The sequence below is a fragment of the Lampetra planeri genome, chromosome 40, assembly GCF_965212315.1.
Source record: "Lampetra planeri chromosome 40, kcLamPlan1.2.h2, whole genome shotgun sequence".
Taxonomy (NCBI): Eukaryota; Metazoa; Chordata; class Hyperoartia; order Petromyzontiformes; family Petromyzontidae; genus Lampetra; species Lampetra planeri.
In genome coordinates, this window is record NC_136146.1 from 9,511,313 (window position 1) to 9,531,685 (window position 20,373).

Genomic DNA, 20,373 nt, shown 5'->3' on the forward strand with positions numbered 1-20,373 from the left:
CTGCCGCGGCTGCATCGAGCGTTGCTGGTTCCTCGGATCCCGCCGCTGTTGGCTGGACGGTTCCGACCGCCGGTTCCGCGTTCCTGCAGCCATCTCTGCCGCTCCCGGCCTCCCCTCCTTGCCGGCGAGCTGCACCACGAGCTGGGCAGCTCCCAGCCCTGTGGGTGGCGAGCGGCGCTTGGTCCGGCAGCCGCTCCAGTTGCTGCGGCTGGCTCGTCATTATTGCCATCAGCGCCGCCACAGTCTCTCTCGCGGTTCTGAGGTGAGTCTCCAGGTCCCCTTCGCCCGCGACATTCTGCTGGAAGACTTCCTCGTGGTCGGACGTCGTCGGTGGGTTCCTTCGCCAGCTTGGGCGCGACATTCTCAGTCAGGTACCCCACTCTTCTGACACCAATTGCAAAGACGCCGACAAGTTGGAACTTTGAAGCGCCTTTATTTGGTTACAGGACTCCCTAGACTTGTCCCTTGTATTGGACTGCCGTCTTCACTCGAATGTCCCCTCCCCTTGTGCTCTCCCCTTTAATTTTCCCTCGCCTTCTTTCTCGAACCTTCCCTTACCCCACTCTCCTCATCCAATCCGCGTCCTTCTCCCCCAACTTGGGTTGCCAAACGTCGTATTTACAGTCCACCTTCACTTCCCCCGCCTTTTCCAATTCAAATCTCCCCCCAAATCCATTTGAATCTTGCCTCCCGACCAATCACTCTGGAGGCCTCTCTGTGCCAATCGGAGGCCTTGTCCTACTTACTGGTAGTCTATTTACTTCGGGTGAGTGATCTGGAATTTCGGTCATTACACAAAGACAAAGCTTCTCCCCGTATGGCACTGGCAGGCTGTAGGGGCAAGTGCTGTTAATGGAGCACCTATGAAGGCCGGCACGGCACACGAATGGGTGGGTGGCCAGCACCTCGCCCGACCGCCTTTGTCCCCCTAGTGACGATGTTTACACATTGCACCAGGTACTCATTTGAGGCTGAGTCGACCTAGATGAGGCCCAGAACCGGTTCAGATAGTCGTCACCGGTGTTGGCCGTGAGCGGGAATCGAACCCAGGTCGCTGGGTTCGCTGGGTTCGGAGCGCAGCGCGCCAACACCGCCGCTGACCACCATTTGCATCTCACACAGCAGCAGCAGCAATCATTGCCCCCGACTGGTAGCAGAGTGATGCCTCAGGTGACCTTTGCAAATATATATTTAGAATTTTTTTTACAAGTTAATGCCCACTGAGCTCTATAGCTATCTTTGTTTTAGAAGCGAACTGGCCATCACAAATTATAGCTCAACAAGGTGGGCTATCATCACTTGGGGATTGTTTAGCAGCCACATACTGGACAGGCGTCGACGTTGATTCTAAATGTATCGAGGGAACATCGGAGGACCCGGAGAGAGAGAGACACCGTAAACACCAAATATGCAGCAGCAGCAGCAGGCGTCAGGGTCGGAATCGAACCCACGACCTCTTGCATCCCAGGCGAGGTAGTTAACATCTTGTTTGTCTTTGTATCTTAGTCTATATCTGTAGTCCCGCACAATGAGCGGCATCATTGACGCTCTCCTGTAGCGCTCATTGCAATGGGATGCATCGCGACTCAGCCGCTTCACCACCATCACCACCAGGTGGCGCTCATCTCCCGTGACAGCGCTCAGCCACATCTGGACATTCCACATTCCTGTGGCCGGGGCGGGTCATTAGGACGACAACTTTTGGATTCCTACGAGGCGGGAACCAATTTTATCGACCATCAGAGGGAGATGGGCTTTGTGCTGATGCGTTGTCCAAGGTTGTGTTCGTTCAATATCCGTGCGTATTCAACTACGGTACACTATATGCGATATTTAAACACAATACACTCTGACACACTTTGTTTCTTGTGCTCGTCTTGTGTTCCGTTTTGGGGGGATTCATCGCGTACAGATAAATGTGTCGTTGAACCCGCCACCCGCTCTCGACATTTACAATGGTAAATGTTGTGGGTTTACTCTCCAACACGTGCTGAACTAGTAACTTTTAAGAAACAAACCGTACTAATTGGCAGTGTCGGATGGTGGCGAGTTTAACGACACATTTATATTTACGCGATCTAACCCCCAATAAAAACCTCTTGTGGATAACATCGGTCGCGAAAGCCTCCTACTACGTATTACGTTGAATATGTTTTGTACTTTCTAATTACTTTAATGCACTTCATCATCAGCAGCAGCAGCCATGTTCTATCCACTGATGGATGAAAGCCTCCACACATCGACACCGTGACTCTTGGTGTTGGAGCGTCGCACTCCATCTCACTCCATCTCACTCCTGCTCAGGAGGGGATCCCCGGCGCTCCATCTCCGCCGTGGTAGTGATCTTGGCTGGGCGTTTAGCTGCCGTTATTTCCCCAGTCTCACCCGAAGCGCCGCGGTGACGAGGAGATGTTGACTACCTCGCCTGGTATGCAGGAGGTTGTGGGTTCGATCCCGACCCTGACGCCTGCTGCTGCTGTCTATTTGGAGTTTACGGTGTCTCTCTCCCCGTGGTCGCGTGGATTTTTCTCCAGATCCTCTGGTTTTTCGCTCCACATTTAGAATCAACACGCGTTTAGAGTATTTGGTTGCTATACATTTCTACATGATAAGCCACGTCGTTGAGCTATCATTTGTGACCATGTCGCTTCTAAAAAAGAGCTACATAGCTCAGTGGACCTTACCTGGTAAAATAAAAAAATAATTTAATAGGTTAAGTTTAATGGATCATCATCATCATCACGCGACTTCTCAAAGGTTCACCCGCTCTGAGTCGTCTGTTTCCGTTCTCCACCTCGGCTCACTTCCCACCCTGCCCGCTCTTCCCACCCTGCCCGCTGTGCAGGTCGTGTCCGGCTTTCTCTGCCGCTGTCCCAGTCCCCGATCCGCGTACGCGCAGCTGATCCGCACGCGCCGATTGGAACACTCTCAGAGTGAAGTCATCTTTCATCGTGACACATCAACGCGGCAATGCGTGCTCCAATGACAGAGTTTACCAAGCACTTGTCCCATCATGTGCGTAGGAATGTCTCGCATTCCCACACGCGTGTCCACTGTTGTTAGGGCACGGCATGTCGTTGTTTATCGGTGAGCCTGGGGGTTATTTGAGGTTTTATTTCTGCCACGAGATGGCGTTTCACAAAGTGTCGTCGCGAAGCCCCGAGGGATCGCAGTGGACGACTCTTGACAAGAAAACACGAGCGTTGTGCAGCGAGTGCAAAGGTCAATCTCAAGCCGTGGATCACTTATTTACCAGATTGCTGCCAGTAAGCGCATCGCAGAGACGGCGCTTGGCTAAAGTTTCATTCGGGTGTACGCATCTTCTCGCGTGACCCACTCTGGGGAGGTTCAGAGGTCAACCGCGCTGACTTATTGAGTGTCGGGCAGACAGCTGGGATGATGGAACACACGGAGAGCCACCACGTCCGTCCGGTGCTCGCCAAGCTGCACCGGCTCCCCGGTGTGCCGGACGACTCACATCGTCAGAAGATCGGCGCTCGTCGCGCACGAAGCGCTCGTCACGAATGGAGAGCGACACGTCGCTGATCCCGTCAAGGAGCAACAAGCCACCATCACGCCGCCTCCCTCCCGTCACCGTCGCTGCGGCGGCAGCGGCTTCGGGCTGCTGCCGTCGGACAAAGACGGCGGTCGCCGCGTCGACGCAGCGGCGCTTTCGGATGCGCTTTCTGCGGCCGTCTGGAACGCTCTTCACTTCCGACGTTAGGAAGCCGCTTTTAAATATAGGTTGAATACTCATTTCTTTAGAACCGTTTTTTGTGTGTGTTTAGTGTTGTTGTCCTTCCCCGCACTGCCAATTAGCACGGTTGGCTACGTACGGTACGAAAGAAGTTCAACATACATACTCGGAAATACACTTCTGCTGGAAGTTGACACAGCTCATCATCACTTCCTCCGGGGTTGATAAAATAGTATCACTTTGTGGGGGTCAACAATGTTTGCCCTATGTATTGGTGTTACTCCTGCCATACGCGTGTGGAACTTCCACCACTCAGGACTGTAAACGGAAGTTGGGCACTACCTCAATGCTCATTCGGCAGATAATCGCTTCGACTTTTTTTACTTCGATGCAACAAACGAAACGGAATTTCAAAAGTTTTGGATCTCCCATGTAGCCGTATCGCAAGTGCTGTTAGCGAGCGCCTATTCAGACCCTAACAGTGCATGAGGGAGCGTGGGGGGGGGGGTAGCAAGCACCACGCCCGGCCACATTTGTCTCCCCGCTACTCTTGATTACACCAAAAACCGCACCCAGGGATGAATGAAAGGCTGAGTCAACCCACGCGGTGTTCTCAGGACAACTTCTGATGCTCGCTTGCCGCTGGAGTCACACACCCACAGCTGGGAGTCCAACCTGGGTGGGCGGCATTGGAAGGGGCAGTGCGTTTAGCCGCTGTGCCAACGCGAGCCCGGACAGTTCGCAAAGACAAAGACCCCCCCCCCCCCCCCCGTGTAGCCCACACAGGCTGTTGGGGGAAGCGCTGTTAGTGAGCACCTATGAAGGCCGGCACGGCACACGAGGGGGTGAGTGGCCAACACCACGCCCGACCGCCTTTGTCTCCCCAGTGGCGATGTTTGCACATCGCACCAGGTACTCATTTGAGGTTAAGTCGACCTAGGGGAGGCCTCGGGCCGGTTCAGATCATCGTCACAGGTGTTGGCCGTGAGCGGGAATCGAACTCGGGTGGCCGGGTTCGTAGCGCGGCGTAACGCTAACCGCTACTCCACCGCTCCACACACACCGACACACACACACCGACACACCGACACACACACACCAACGCACACACACACACACACTGACACACACACCGACACACACACACACACTGACACACACACACCGACACAAACATACACACACCGACACAACACACACACACACACACCGACACACACACAGGCGCACGTCAAAAGTATCGCAGCGCCGATGAATTTATCCGGCACACCGCATCCATTCGCGCCCACCCGCGATTTCACAAAGGGAAATGCTGCGGCTTCTTCACCCAAAACGCCACGAGGCAACAGCAGAGAGAGGGGGGAGGGGGGAGCCACCTCGTAAACGGGACGCGTCGCGTGATGGGAGGTTTTGACACCGGGGCTAAAACAGTTCCTTGAGAATCTCGCCTGGAGGGGGGTCGCTGTTTGTGTTTATTCAGCAGGAGCAGGGCATCTCTGGGGCACGCCACTCGCACGGCTCAACGCCCCCACCCCCCCTCTTTGTCTCTGGCCACATGCGCCGTGGCGGACGCGAGGACAGCGATCCGTAGTCTCCCACAGTAAGCGGAGCTCCTCTCGCACGGGGGCAGCTGGTGGGGTGGACGACACGAGGTAGGGTGGACACCACGTGGTGGGGTGGACGACACGCGCCATGTACGGCATGGACTGCTACCTCGCTCTGCGCACTGCCGCCAGCAGAGCCCTCGCGCACGGAGCGGGTAACGACTCCCACCAACTACTACCACCCCGAAACACTCCTCACACTCCACACACTCACCAACACTCCATACACTCCACACTCCACACACTCCTCACTCACCAACACTCCACACACTCCACACTCACCAACACTCCACACACTCCTCACTCACCAACACTCCACACACTCCACACTCACCAACACTCCACACACTCCTCACTCACCAACACTCCATACACTCCACACTCCACACACTCCACACACTCCTCACTCACCAACACTCCACACACTCCACACTCACCAACACTCCACACACTCCTCACTCACCAACACTCCACACACTCCACACACTCCACACTCACCAACACTCCACACACTCTCCACACACTCCACACTCCACACACTCCACACTCACCAACACTCCACACTCTCCACACACTCCACACACTCCTCACTCACCAACACTCCACACACTCCACACTCTCCTCACTCCACACACTCCACACTCCACACACTCCACACTCCACACACTCCTCACTCACCAACACTCCACACACTCCTCACTGACCAACACTCCACACACTCCTCACTCACCAACACTCCACACACTCCTCACTCACCAACACTCCACACACTCCACACACTCCTCACTCACCAACACTCCACACACTCCTCACTCACCAACACTCCACACACTCCTCACTCACCAACACTCCACACACTCCTCACTCACCAACACTCCACACACTCCACACACTCCTCACTCACCAACACTCCACACACTCCTCACTCACCAACACTCCACACACTCCTCACTCACCAACACTCCACACGCTCCACACTCCACACTCACCAACACTCCACACACTCCTCACTCACCAACACTCCACACGCTCCACACTCCACACTCTCCACACACTCCACACACTCCACACACTCCTCACTCACCAACACTCCACACACTCCACACTCTCCTCACTCCACACACTCCACACTCCACACACTCCACACTCCACACACTCCTCACTCACCAACACTCCACACACTCCTCACTCACCAACACTCCACACACTCCTCACTCACCAACACTCCACACACTCCTCACTCACCAACACTCCACACACTCCACACTCACCAACACTCCACACACTCCACACTCTCCTCACTCCACACACTCCACACTCCACACACTCCACACTCCACACACTCCTGACTCACCAACACTCCACACACTCCTCACTGACCAACACTCCACACACTCCTCACTCACCAACACTCCACACACTCCTCACTCACCAACACTCCACACACTCCACACACTCCACACACTCCTCACTCACCAACACTCCACACGCTCCACACTCCACACTCTCCACACACTCCACACACTCCACACACTCCTCACTCACCAACACTCCACACACTCCACACTCTCCTCACTCCACACACTCCACACTCCACACACTCCACACTCCACACACTCCTCACTCACCAACACTCCACACACTCCTCACTCACCAACACTCCACACACTCCTCACTCACCAACACTCCACACACTCCTCACTCACCAACACTCCACACACTCCACACTCACCAACACTCCACACACTCCACACTCTCCTCACTCCACACACTCCACACTCCACACACTCCACACTCCACACACTCCTCACTCACCAACACTCCACACACTCCTCACTCACCAACACTCCACACACTCCACACACTCCACACACTCCTCACTCACCACCACTCCACACACTCCTCACTCACCAACACTCCACACACTCCTCACTCACCAACACTCCACACACTCCTCACTCACCAACACTCCACACGCTCCACACACTCCACACACTCCACACTCACCAACACTCCACACACTCCACACACTCCTCACTCACCAACACTCCACACTCTCCACACTCACCAACACTCCACACACTCCTCACTCACCAACATTCCACACACTCCACACTCACCAACACTCCACACACTCCTCACTCACCAACACTCCACACACTCCACACACTCCACACACTCCTCACTCACCAACACTCCACACACTCCTCACTCACCAACACTCCACACACTCCACACACTCCACACACTCCTCACTCACCAACACTCCACACACTCCTCACTCACCAACACTCTACACACTCCTCACTCACCAACACTCCACACACTCCTCACTCACCAACACTCCACACGCTCCACACACTCCACACACTCCACACTCACCAACACTCCACACACTCCTCACTCACCAACACTCCACACGCTCCACACTCCACACACTCCACACACTCCTCACTCACCAACACTCCACACACTCCACACACTCCACACTCACCAACACTCCACACTCTCCACACACTCCACACTCCACACACTCCTCACTCACCAACACTCCACACGCTCCACACTACACACACTCCACACACTCCTCACTCACCAACACTCCACACACTCCACACACTCCACACTCACCAACACTCCACACTCTCCACACACTCCACACTCCACACACTCCTCACTCACCAACATTCCACACTCACCAACATTCCCCACACTCCTCACTCACCAACACTCCACACACTCCACACTCACCAACACTCCACACACTCCTCACTCACCAACATTCCACACACTCCACACTCACCAACACTCCACACACTCCACACTCACCAACACTCCACACACTCCTCACTCACCAACATTCCACACACTCCACACTCACCAACATTCCACACACTCACCAACACTCCACACACTCCACACTCACCAACACTCCACACACTCCTCACTCACCAACACTCCACACACTCCACACTCACCAACACTCCACACACTCCACACTCACCAACATTCCCCACACTCCTCACTCACCAACATTCCACACACTCCACACACTCCACACTCACCAACACTCCACACACTCACCAACACTCCACACACCAACACTCCACACTCCACGGCGCCCCGGTGACTAGGCAGTCGAGCGAGTTCTAATCCCAGGTTGACTCAACCCATCATCTCTCCCTCAAGGATAGATAAACTAGGCACCGCCTATGGAAAAAACTCGCCCTCCCCGCCATAAGAATGTAGAATTTCCACCACCGGTTGTAAACGGGAATTGTGCACTCGTGTGACGCTGCGCTCCGCCCTGGCGGGCTTGCCAGGGCGAGCGCCGCGGCGCACGAGGGGGTAGCGTGACCGGCACCACACCCGGCCGTCTTTGTTTCCCCAATGGCGATGGACACACACCGCACCGGGCACTCGTTTAAGGCTGAGTCGACCTAAGACAAGGCCCAGGGAGACCGGTTTAGATATTCGCCGTCACCGCTGTTGGCCGTGAGCGGGAACCGAACCCGGGTCGCCGGCTTCGCAGCGCAGCAGAGCCCCGCCCGCTGCGGCACGGCGCGCGTGGGTGGCGGTGGTGTAGCGGTCAGCGCTACGCTGCGCTACGAACCCGGCGGCCCGGGTTCGATTCCTGCTCATGGCCAGCACGAGTGACGATTATCTGCACCGGTCCTGGACCTCCCACGGTGGGGCGTGCCACGGTGGCTATGCGATGTTAACTCCCTCGCCTGGTATACAGGAGGTCGTGGGTTCGGTCCTCACCCTGACGCCTGTCCATGAGGATTCTGCCTCTTTCTCTCTCCCCGTGGTCGCGTGGATTTTTCTGCGGGTCCTGCGGTTTTTCCCTTCCACATTTATAAACGTGCATTTCGAGTATTTGGTTGCTATAAATGTCATCGTGATGAGCCACTTTGTTGGGCTATCACGCCAGGTCGCGTCTGAAAAGGAGCGACACAGCTCGGCGGGCCTTACCTGGCGGAATGAAGACAATAGTTACATCGGAGTAGCCGCCCCCTCGTGTAGCCGTGCCCGATTTCATCGGTAGCAGCACTTGCCCCAACAGCGCGGTGAAGGCTATACGGGGGATCTGTGTCTCTGGTACAGGCAACGTGTCCCGAGGCTCGGAAGTGGACTGCTTGAATGTGGAGGCCGATGGGAGTGTCCTCTACTCATTCAAGACGAGGCACTTGCGCCAGCAGGTGGGCATGTTCACCTCGACATTCATTGTTCACCTCGACATGAACTGGCGCCCCTCACACCTGGCGCCTCTTGCGCTCACGGCGCGTGCTCGATGCTCACGTGAGCAGGACATCACAGGGACATCTCCGTCGATGTTTTGTGTCGGTACTGTTTTGGCTTTCTGCTGGATTTTTCTCAACGCAGCTTTTTCGTTGAATGCTGTGAATGGCCACTCGAATCCCATTTGACTTCAGATCTCCGGCAAGAAGGTTTGCTGCATCGCTCTGTACGACGCCAAGAGCAAGGAAAACAAGGTGACCCGACCACATTAACACGGATCATTCACACGGACCATAATACACGGATCATTGGCATAGGTCATTCGCGTATGTCGTTAATATTCACCTCTAAACATGACCCCGATCACGTAGATGGCACTCGATTGGCATGCGGCGACGGTAACATCGCAGCGGTTGTCAGCCGAGTGTTGGGGATGGGAGGGCCGTTGTGCGTGTACGGTGGGGGTGAAGTGCGCTACGAGCCCGGTCACCCGAGTTCGGTTCCCGCTCACGGTCACCAACACCGGTGACGATTATTTGAACAGCTCTTGGGCCCTCCCCTAGGCAGACTCGGCCTGAAATGAGTACGTTGCGCGCTGTGTGGCCCTCGTGTGCCGTGCGGGCCTTCATAGGTGCAACTCGCTAACAGAACTTGCCCCAACAGTCTGTTAAGGATACACGGGGGATCTTTGTCTTTGGGGGGGGGGGGGGGCGTGAGACTGGCATCGCACCTCGGACACGACTGAGCGCTGCGTTCCATTTCTGCCCGTCGCCAGGTGCTGCACGCGCTCGAGGGAGGAGGAGGAGGAGGGGACGTCCTGAGCGGCTCCGTGAACGCGCGGCACTCGCTGCTCGGTGCGTGCGCCGCGCGTTACCCTCTGCAGCATCTCTTCGCCACGCGCGTGTATAACTGTGTGTGTGTGACTGTGTGTGTATAACTGTGTGTGTGTGACTGTGTGTGTGTGACTGTGTGTGTATAACTGTGTGTGTGTGACTGTGTGTGTATAACTGTGTGTGTGACTGTGTGTATATGACTGTGTGCGTGTGTGACTTGGTGTGTATGACTGTGTGTGTGTGACTGTGTGTGTGTGACTGTGTGTGTATGACTGTGTGTATATGACTGTGTGCGTGTGTGACTTGGTGTGTATGACTGTGTGTGTGTGACTGTGTGTGACTGTGTGTGTGACTGTGTGTATATGACTGTGTGCGTGTGTGACTTGGTGTGTATGACTGTGTGTGTGTGACTGTGTGTGACTGTGTGTGTGTGACTGTGTGATATTTTTTTCAAGTGGTTAATGTATTGAAGGTGGAGGGGTTACCAGCCCCTCGCACTCGTCCAGAGCCCCCATTTAGCCGCTGTGGTGGTCACAAACACCCTGAGGGGAAAGGCCAATCGGAATTCGCCCTCCCCCCACGGCACTGTCCACGACAACGTTGCCCGTCCCGCACCACGGGGGAGGTAGGGGGTTGTTTTTGCCATCTGATACAGATACAATGGGAGGCTGATCGATGCCCGGGTGTGGTCAAGGGATCGCTCCCTATTGGTCAACCATGTTATGTATGCCGATGATCTGGTAATTACCGCTCACTCAGAGTTGGAGGCGCTGCTGCTGAAACTGGAGTGTGCCAGGAAGAGGTGGGGCCTTACCATCAGCCCCACCAAAACTAAACACCTGCCTGGGTATTTTGTACCATCGGGCACTCCACCCCCACAACTCCCAATCGGTGATGGGGCAGTTGTGGAGAGAGTGGAGAGTTTCCCATACCTGGGCAGTGTGCTCATGACCGGCTCCGGTTTAACAGCAGAGGTGTGAGGAGCTCACAAATCCTCGAAAGCTCTGGACAAAGTCCCATCGGTGAGCTCCTCCGGCAGGCAAGGCTGCGTTGGCTGGGCCATGTAGCCCGCATGCCCAATCACCGCATGCCCAAACAGCTTTTGTTTGGCCGGATCGAGGGGGCTAAACGGGCGTGGCATGGGCTAGAGAAGAGATGGAGTGACGTAGTACCGGAGGATGTGGAGCTGAGTGGACTTGCCGATGACTGGTACCAGCGGTGTCAAGATCGGCCTCAGTGGAGGAGGCTCGTGAAGGACGCTACTGGGCAGTTGGAGGCAGTCACCCTCCAACATAAACGGGGGCGAAGGAGCGACGCTCACAACAACGAGCAGAGCGCCAGGTGGCTTACTCAGCAAGTTGGCACAGTAGGGGGCACAGGTGGTGCATCAGCCAGTCATCTCGGTCATCTCAGTCAGTCGACCTGTGGCACCCTGGGTCTGCCCCATGACCTCCTGCCAGCGGGCGTTCGACACTTCACGTGGCCTCAAGGTGCACATGGCCTGGCACAAGCGTCGTGGTGACGTCACCGCCACTTAGTGGCGAATGGCGGTTGTTGTTGTTGTGTGACTGTGTGTTTGACTGTATAACTGCTTGTGTGTGTGACTGTGTGTGTGTGATTGTGTGTGTGTGACTGTGTGTGTGTGACTGTGTGTGTGACTGTGTGACTGTGTGTGTGTGGTGACGATTATCTGATCCGTTTATGGGCCTCCCCTAGGTCGACCCAGCCTCCAATTAGTAACTGGTGCGGTGTGTAAACATCGCCACTAGGGAGACAAAGGCGGCCGGGTGTGATGCTGGCCACCTACCCCCTCGTGTGCCATGCCGGCCTTCATAGGTGCTCGCTATCAGCACTTGCCCCAACAGTCTGTTAAGGCTACACGGGGGAATCTTTGCCTTTGTGCTGATCTCCCTCGATCAGCTTTCGGCCATCGGCCACTCAGGTTGACTCGGAACGTTTTGTCGAACGTCGCCGGAATGTCGCAATGGAAAGTTGCTTCGACCGCCGAAATGTTGTGATGGTGGCGACATGTCCGATGGTTCCGCGCGTGGCGTCGCGTCCCCAACTGGGGAACGACTGCAAGGTTCCCTCTGCGACAACGCCGCCCGTGCTGCTGCTGCTCCCAACGCATCATCGCCACGTTTGGTCACCACGTGACGACTTCATCAATTGGCCGCGTCGGTTGGAGGAGCATTGCGCGACATTTAGCTCACGCCAATCTGACCGACAAAATCAGCGGTGAATTGCAATACAGAGGGTGCTTCAAAAAAATGTTAACGCTTCTGAGAATTTGCAACAATGCCACAAGAAACGTTGCGCCTCCGGGCTCTGGAGACCACCTGGAGATGATACCAGGCGTGCGTTGACAACGATGGCGAACAAGTGCAGACTCGTTGACTTTTTTAAGCTATTATCATACATTTGTTATCACGTTACAGCGTATTATTATTCGTTCTTTTTCCATTAAAAAACGATAGTCCCATATATGTGTAAAACATTTTTGAAGCACCCTGTTTTCATTCACGAAAGCCCACACTTTATTTGAGATTGATTGATATTTATGAACTGTTTTTTTATGTCTTGTGCAATGTGCTTCTCTTGCTCTGATTATATTGTCTTTATTGTTGTACCGTACTTAATTTCACGTTACAGGGACTCATCTACTTACATACACTCGACTTACCAACTTTCAGAGATAAGAACAAACCTGTGCGTATGTCCAGTTGCCTGTTCGGGCCGAACACGCAAAAGATGGTGGTGTTGGCATATACATCTACAGAACATGAAGAACCAGTGGTATCTACATCTACAGATTATACAACTTTTTAAGCCATTCCTCATTTTTAGTGTACATGCCGTACAACATTTTTGGAATCGACGGGAGTAAAGTTGGACTTACGATCACATCGACTTACGAACTTAACTCATTCGTAAGTAGAGGAGTCCCTGCATCTGCTTTTGTTTTGGGTTACCCGGAGTCGCTCTTGCAATGGAGACTCTCTCCTGGTCTACTGCGTCCTCACCCCGGTCAAACTCAATACACCTGGAGGCTGTGTTCGCAGTAGGGTCAAAACAAGTCAAGCATCACAATCTCCACCAGATTAAGAGTGTGGCTCTCGGTGGGGACCTCACTCCTATCAGACCAGAGGTGCCCGCAGACTCTCGGCACATTTGCGTGGCGTCACGAATGAGGAATCCCCACCACTGGCTCCGCAGGGCTGTAAACGGGCGATGCGCACCGATGCCTTCAATGCCGCCCACGTGAGCGGGAATGAGTCTGCTCGCAGCGGGCGCCACGCGGTTTCCGCTCATCATTCCACCCGCTCGCTCGCGGTTCACCTCCCTCCCTCCCTTGCCGCTCGCCGCGCCGCACCGCGTGTCCGCGCAGCGTTCGTGACGGGCGCTGCCACCACCGCCAAGGCCGCCGCCGCCACCTCCACGGGCGCCGCGCGCCCCGAGGATCCCGCAGGATCCTCCTCACTCCAACCCCCAGCGGAGCGGCCGGCATCGACGGAGTCGCCCGGCGCGGGAGGTGAGGAGGCGGCGGGCGGCCCGCTGCCGAGCGCTTGCCCTAGCGCTCGCACGCACACACGTATCAGACACACGTATCAGACACACGTACACACGCACACACCCACACACACACGGCGACGCAGTCAAACCGTAGCTCGTTCGACTCACATATGGACCCATAGACTCACATAGAGACCCAAAGCAGCACATGTATTGAGTTGTGATTAATCCGGGTTCTCAAGTGTAGCGAGGTAATGGTCTCAGCCCGGTCTCCAATGACAACACACCTTCAATTTTAGTTTGTCACGTGATTCTCTGTAGTACTTCTGTGGCATCTGCTTCCGTGCGCCGTTCTCTTACACAGGGGAAGGTACCACCGTTCAAAGTGGACACGTCACGTGTCTCACCATGCTACCAATGGTAAAAATTCGAATCCAGCGGCCACCCTGGTTAATACAGCGATGGCACGATATTGATACATCAAGCCGTCTGCTTCACTCGACGTGAGAGATCCCGTGATGTTATTCACAAGAGAAGGCCGCTGTGTGCTGGCGTCATGCTCCACATTTGCCAAATTTTTAAATGACACCGCAAATGACTTTAAAAAAACGATAAACTAGTTTTTTTTAGTTTACCAGGGAAGTCCTACTGAGCTATTTAGCTCTTTTTCAGAAGCAGCCTGGCTATCACAAATGATAGTTCAACAAAGTCGCTTATCATCGCTTGGAAATGTTTCGCAGCAAAATACTCTCAACGCGTGGGGAGATAGAGACACGCAAACTCCAAATATACAGCAGCAGCAGCAGCAGGCGTCAGGGTTGGGATCGAACCCACGACCTCCTGTGTACCTGGCGAGGTAGTTAACATCTCCTAGCCACCGAGGCGCCCCATCGGAGTTCTGGGGCACCCGCTTTGTGTTGCAGCGCCCCCCGGGGCCCGCGTCTTCGTGGTGGAGCTGCCCGGAGGGAGGCCGAGCGAGCTGCGAGTGGAGGGCGTCTCGAGCGCGCTCCGCTGGTGCCAGGTGAGAGCGCGCGTGCGTGTGTGTGTCTGTGTGTATAGAGCAGTGATGGGGAGCGGTAGTGTAGCGGTTAGCGCGCTGCCCTACGAACCCGGAGACCCGAGTTCAATTCCCGCTCACGACCCACACCAGTTACGATTATTTGAACCGGTCGTGGGCCTCCCCTAGGTCGACTCAGCCTCAAATTAGTACCTGGTGTGTAAACATCGCCACTGGGAAGACAAAGGCGACCGGACGTGGTGTTGGCCACTCACCCCCTCGTGTGCCGTGTCGGCCTTCATAGGTGCTCACTAACAGCACTTGCCCAAACAGTCTGTTCAGGCTATACGGGGGATCTTTGTCTTTGCATAGAGCAGTGGTTATTCTTCTTAACCTGGGGTGCACGCCACCCCCCTGGGGGTGCGAGGCGTGGCCAGATTTCTTTTTAAAGAAAGGAAATTAATCGAAAGCACAAATTAAGCACGGGAACGTGAAGTTACAACTTTGTTTCAAAGTAAGTAAATTGAGAACCACTGGGTAGCGGTATTGTAGCGGTTAGCGCTACGCTGCGCTACGAACCTGGCGACCCGGGTTCGATTCCCGCTCATGGCCAACATCGGGGACGATGACCTGACCTCTGCCCTCCGTAAGTGCTGTGTTGCTGCTGAGCGTGGCTGACCAATCGTGGCGTGTGGAAGCACCGGCTTCCTCTTTCCCACACGCCCGCGCTTATCTCCGCGGCGCCACGCGGTGCCCTGACTCAGCGAATGTCGCTTTGTGTGGGGGGCAGGGGAGGGGGTGGGGGTCACACGCGCTTGCTGTGTGGGGGGTCACGTACTGCTGTGTGGGGGTCACACGCGCTTGCTGTGTCCGCTCTCCCCAGTTCCTGTACGGCTGCAGCGGCGATGATCGTGAGCAAGAAAGCCACCTCCTGGTGACCTCCGACACTGGAAGTATGGCTTCCTCACGCTGCTGCTGCCAATTCCCTTCCTTATCTGTGCCAGAAACGAATCCAGATTGACTGAAACTCCCAGACGCGGCGGGGTGAGCGAGCAAGCGAGCGGCAGGGACCGGGGTGGGCCAGGGGGTCGCGAACTAAAAGTAACAAACAAGCGGCTTTTATCGCTTCGATTTCCGTAGACAAAACAAACAGGAAAACTCTCCCACACACATTTCAAGAGCCGCGATTCCTCGTGGCCAATGCGAGACGTTGGCCCCCTCGCTACAAACGACGCCACGAAGCAGCGACCGCTGTTACAAAGCCACACGCACCTCCAGAGCCGACGGTTTTGCGCCCCCCCCCCCCCCCCCCCCCCTGGCGATCTCCGGGCGACTCCGGGGCGGCGTCGGCCCCGCGGCACGAAGTTCCGTCTCGACCTCCGCCACCCCCCTCGCCTCCCCCGATGCGTAGTGATGAGACCTCACCGGCCCCCACCTCTGTCTGAGGTGGGGGCGCAACCAGTGGTGTTAGCACCGTGGCACTGCGAGTGTGGACCATTGGCGCTGCCTCTCTGCCTCACGACACTCCCTTTGTTCCTCCTCCTTCCCCTCCCCCTCCGTCGAGTCACATGCACGTCGAGTAGTTGTTGAACTCGGTCTAGACACGCATGGGGTGCCGAGGTGGCGAGATGTTGACCGCCTCGCTCGGTATACAGGAGGTGCGTAGGTTCGATCCCCACCCCGACGCCTACTGCAGTTTGCGTGTTCTCACCGTGGTCGCTTGGACTTTTCTCCGGGTATTCCGGTTTCTCTCTCCACATTTAGAAACGCGCGTTTGTTGCGTTTGGCTGCTATAAATGTCCACACAATGATAAGCCACTTTCGTTGAGCTATCTTTCGTGGCCAGGTTGCTTCTGATCAAGAGCTATATAGCTCAGTGGGACTTACTTGGTAGAATAAAAAATATAGCAGTTGTAGCATTCGGGATCATACACGCACGGAGCAGCAACATCGCCCCCCCCCCCCCATTCTTGAAAAATGGACAGCTGCGGAATTCTCGAGTCTCACGCTTGTGCCCGGGTCTCCTTCCTCTCGCACCCCCACCAGGGGTCCACCTCTTCCACGTGAGACCCAGCGGCAGCGACGCGGAGAGTCTGCAGGTGAGGAGGCTGCATCGTGTTTGTCTGAAGCTCCCCCGCCCCCCCTCACCACTCCCGGTGTCGGTCTCCGGGGCCCCGCGCCGGCTGGAGCCTGCGTCGTAACTTGACAAATAGTCGGACAAGACGCCTCGTTCCCACGTCTGTGTCCACCCGTGAAGGACTACAACCAGGGTTGTCTTTGTTGTTGTTGTCACACATCCCAACCAGCCACATGGCTTCCAATCCCCTGGCCGGCTGTGCCTCGACCGCCTCTCGTTGATGATTGCCTCGCGGTGTGCCCACGTGGCGTTTCACACCGACCCCAACGTGTCCCCCTTTCGCGACCCTCCACCGCGCTCGCACTGCCCTGGGGGAGCGGGGGAAGGACGCTAGCGGTGATCATCGTGCAGGCGTACGCGCTGACGCCGTCACTCGCGCACTTGGCCGCCCAGTCGGCCGGTCAGCCCAGCCAGCAAAACTCGTCCGTTCTAATATCTAGCAACGACGCGAGTTGTTTTTTTGTTTTCGTCTGCGATTGGCAGGGCGAGGCGGGAGTGTTCGTGATGCGCTGCGGTGTGGGCGGCGCGGCGCGGGGAGGCTCCGGCGACGAGGTGGTGTGCCGCTTCGTAGCCGGCAAGGTGCCCGGCACGGCGGCGGCTTCGGCGAAGGTCGCTCTCTCCCCCATAAGACGATGGTCCTCGCCCCTGGCGCACGCAGACATTAGCAAGCTGCGGCGTGTACAACAATCTTTGGCACGTGGTCGTGACGGGTACTGCAAGATCCCGGCCATGCCCGTCCGGTGCTCGCCGAGCTGCATTGGCTTCCGATTGCCGAACGAACACGTTGTACACACAGAGCGCTTGCCGCAAATGAACCACGACACCTTGCTGATCTCGTCAAGGGGCATAAATCATCACCACGCGAACTGCGGTCATTCTCGCAGCGGTCGCGTTGGGCTGGTCATCGAACAAAGGCGTTTCTGCGGCCGTCTGGAACGTTCTTCTGATATTAGGAAGCCACTGGGAGCTATGCACTTTTAAATCATCACCAGATTGACAAAATAAGTGATTTATAACTGCTTTTCGTGTTTCATTTGTTGTCCTTCCCCACCGCACCTCACTAACCCCCCCGTGTCTCCACCCGCAGGACCCTCCGCACAGCGCCGCCCCGAGTGAGCTCGTGCTGCCCGCGTGTGCCTGGAGCCAGTGGGACCCGCGGGGCCAGAGGCTCTTCTACCTGCTCAGCCCAGCGGTGAGGCCGCATTGCTCAGATCGCAGTACTGGGCGCAGGGGCCACGTGATTTGTGTCGTCTCCGAGGCACACGGATATATCTCTTAACCAAATAGGGCGAATAGGTTCAATGTGCTAAATTATATAATTTGGTTGAGAAAAAAACGTGGTTTACCTGCGTCAGGTGGTGGAGGGTTCTGACGACACAAATCTGTCAATCAGGGACAATAACGAGATGTGTGTCCAACTGCTACGTTTCGTGGGTTTGGCTCCGTCGGGTGGCGGAGGGTCTTGACGACACAAATTGGGCGCGATCACTGCGGCGGTCTGTGAAGAATCACGACGGCGAAGCTGCGTGGCGCCAACCCGACCGCGTGCGCAGCCAGACGGGGAGCGGAGCCGCACGCACGCGGCCTCCGTGTCAACACCGCGCGAGCAGTCGCTCGCGACGAGGTTGCTCGCAGTCGAGACGGACCCTACCCCCTAGCGAGCTCTACTCGCGAACCAACACCCTGTTGCGAATCACGTGCGTGTGACAGCAGGAGCAGCAGCAGGAAGGTGGAGGAGGAGGCGGTGGTGGGGGTGGCCCCACTCTGCGATGCCTTCAGTTCTACCCCGACCGCTTGTACCAGCTCATGGTGGGTGCGAGCACGGCGGCGGGCAGCGGCGTCCCGCGGGGCGCGACTCGCGACTATAAAACATGTTGCTACCGGGGGGATTCTTTTCCGCCCGCCGGTTGGCCGATGATTTTTTGTCGTCAGCCCGGGAGAAAAATCAAATGCAGCGACGGCGAATCTGCGGTGCACGCTGCCGTCGAGCGGGCGAACGGTCGCGATGCGCTCCGCCGTTTGGGCTCCGTCGGCGTCTACCGCGACCGCGTTACCACGACCGCGTTACCGCGTTACCGTGATCGCGTTACCGCATTACCGCATTGCCGCGTTACCGCATTGCCGCGTTACCGCATTACTGCGACCGCATTACTGCGACTGAGTTACCGTGATCACGTTACCGCATTACCGCATTCCCCCGTCCGTTCTTTTTTATTTCCCATTGTGCGCGGAGCTCGGTGACGGGGACCTGGCGTTGCCGCCGCCGCGCGCTCTCGTTGGCGTTTACGGGGGGCAGGGTGGCGACGAAATCACCGATCGGAGATTTGCACCTCCCCCCTCCATTTATATAAAAAAAAAAGTAAACGTAGTTGTGGGGGGGGGGCGGCATGTTCTTTGCCCGTGTATGGTCTTTGTGGAGCGCGAATCGAGGTTCATTTCATACATTCGGCTCGGTCGATGAAAGTTGATCGGGCTTCTTGAAAATGTTGTTTCATTGTCATGCATTGCCAAGCGATATGTGGGATCGAGTAAGGCATGTTACGCCGCCCCCTTTATTTGATTGGTTAGCATCAGCAAGATCGGTGGTTCCATCGAAGTCCTCTTTTATTGTACCGCAGCGCTGGCTGGTTTTCGGTGCTGGGACCCAGAGTGCTCTCCGCTGTTTGTGTTTGCTGACGACGCATTCTGTCTCCCGTGTGCCGGCGCGTAGCTGGAACTGAGTTTGCCTCCCTGCGTCTGGAGCCCGGACCGCCGGTGAGGATGGGTTGCGGAGTCCGTGCAAGTGCAGCGAAGCCGCGTCCGGCGTGTGTGCGGATGTGTGGTGTGTGTGGTGTGTGTGTGGTGCGTGTGTGTGGTATGTGTGTTTGTGGTGTGTGTGGTGTGTGTGGTGTGTGTGTGTGCGTGCGTGCGTGCGTGTGTGGTGTGTGTGGTGTGTGTGTGTGTTCATGCGTGTGGTGTATGTGGTGTGTGTGTGTCTTGTGTGTGTGTGTGCGTGCATGTGTGTGTGGTGTGTGTGTGGTGTGTGTGTGTGTGGTGTGTGTGTGGTGGGTTTGTGTGCGTGTGTGTGGTGTGTGTGTGGTGTGTGTGTGTGGTGTGTGTGTGGTGTGTGTGTGTGTGGTGTGTGTGTGTGGTGCGTGTGGTGTGTGTGTTTGGTGTGTGTGTGGTGTGTGTGGTGTGTGTGTGTTGTGTGTGGTGTGTGTGTGGTGTGTGTGTGGTGTGTGTGGTGTGCGTGTGGTGTGTGTTTGGTGTGTGTGGTGTGTGTGGTGTGTGTGTGTGTGTGTGGTGTGTGCTTGTGCCCTGCAGTGCACCGGGTGTTGCAGCTCTTGGTGCGCCGTGTACCAATTTCAATT

At 56.1% G+C, this 20,373-nt stretch overlaps 1 protein-coding gene across 5 annotated transcripts in view; it reads left to right on the forward strand.

Moving 5' to 3' along the window:
• The first annotated feature begins 4,543 nt into the window (after positions 1-4,543).
• The window catches only part of GSAP (gamma-secretase activating protein), a 60,961-nt gene continuing 45,131 nt past the window's right edge, over positions 4,544-20,373 (forward strand). For 2 of the 5 annotated variants that reach the window (XM_078613157.1, XM_078613156.1), the window contains exons 1-12: positions 4,545-5,456; positions 9,409-9,503; positions 9,738-9,797; positions 10,319-10,397; positions 13,765-13,908; positions 14,813-14,910; positions 15,770-15,839; positions 16,933-16,985; positions 17,507-17,632; positions 18,111-18,215; positions 18,734-18,832; positions 19,734-19,777. In XM_078613157.1, coding sequence (XP_078469283.1) covers positions 5,390-5,456; positions 9,409-9,503; positions 9,738-9,797; positions 10,319-10,397; positions 13,765-13,908; positions 14,813-14,910; positions 15,770-15,839; positions 16,933-16,985; positions 17,507-17,632; positions 18,111-18,215; positions 18,734-18,832; positions 19,734-19,777 — 1,040 coding nt within the window. In that variant the 5' untranslated portion in view covers positions 4,545-5,389. Of the gene's footprint in view, positions 5,457-9,408; positions 9,504-9,737; positions 9,798-10,318; positions 10,398-13,764; positions 13,909-14,812; positions 14,911-15,769; positions 15,840-16,932; positions 16,986-17,506; positions 17,633-18,110; positions 18,216-18,733; positions 18,833-19,733; positions 19,778-20,373 lie in introns of all 5 variants that reach the window. The other 3 variants (XM_078613159.1, XM_078613160.1, XM_078613158.1) reach the window with 3 other exon arrangements.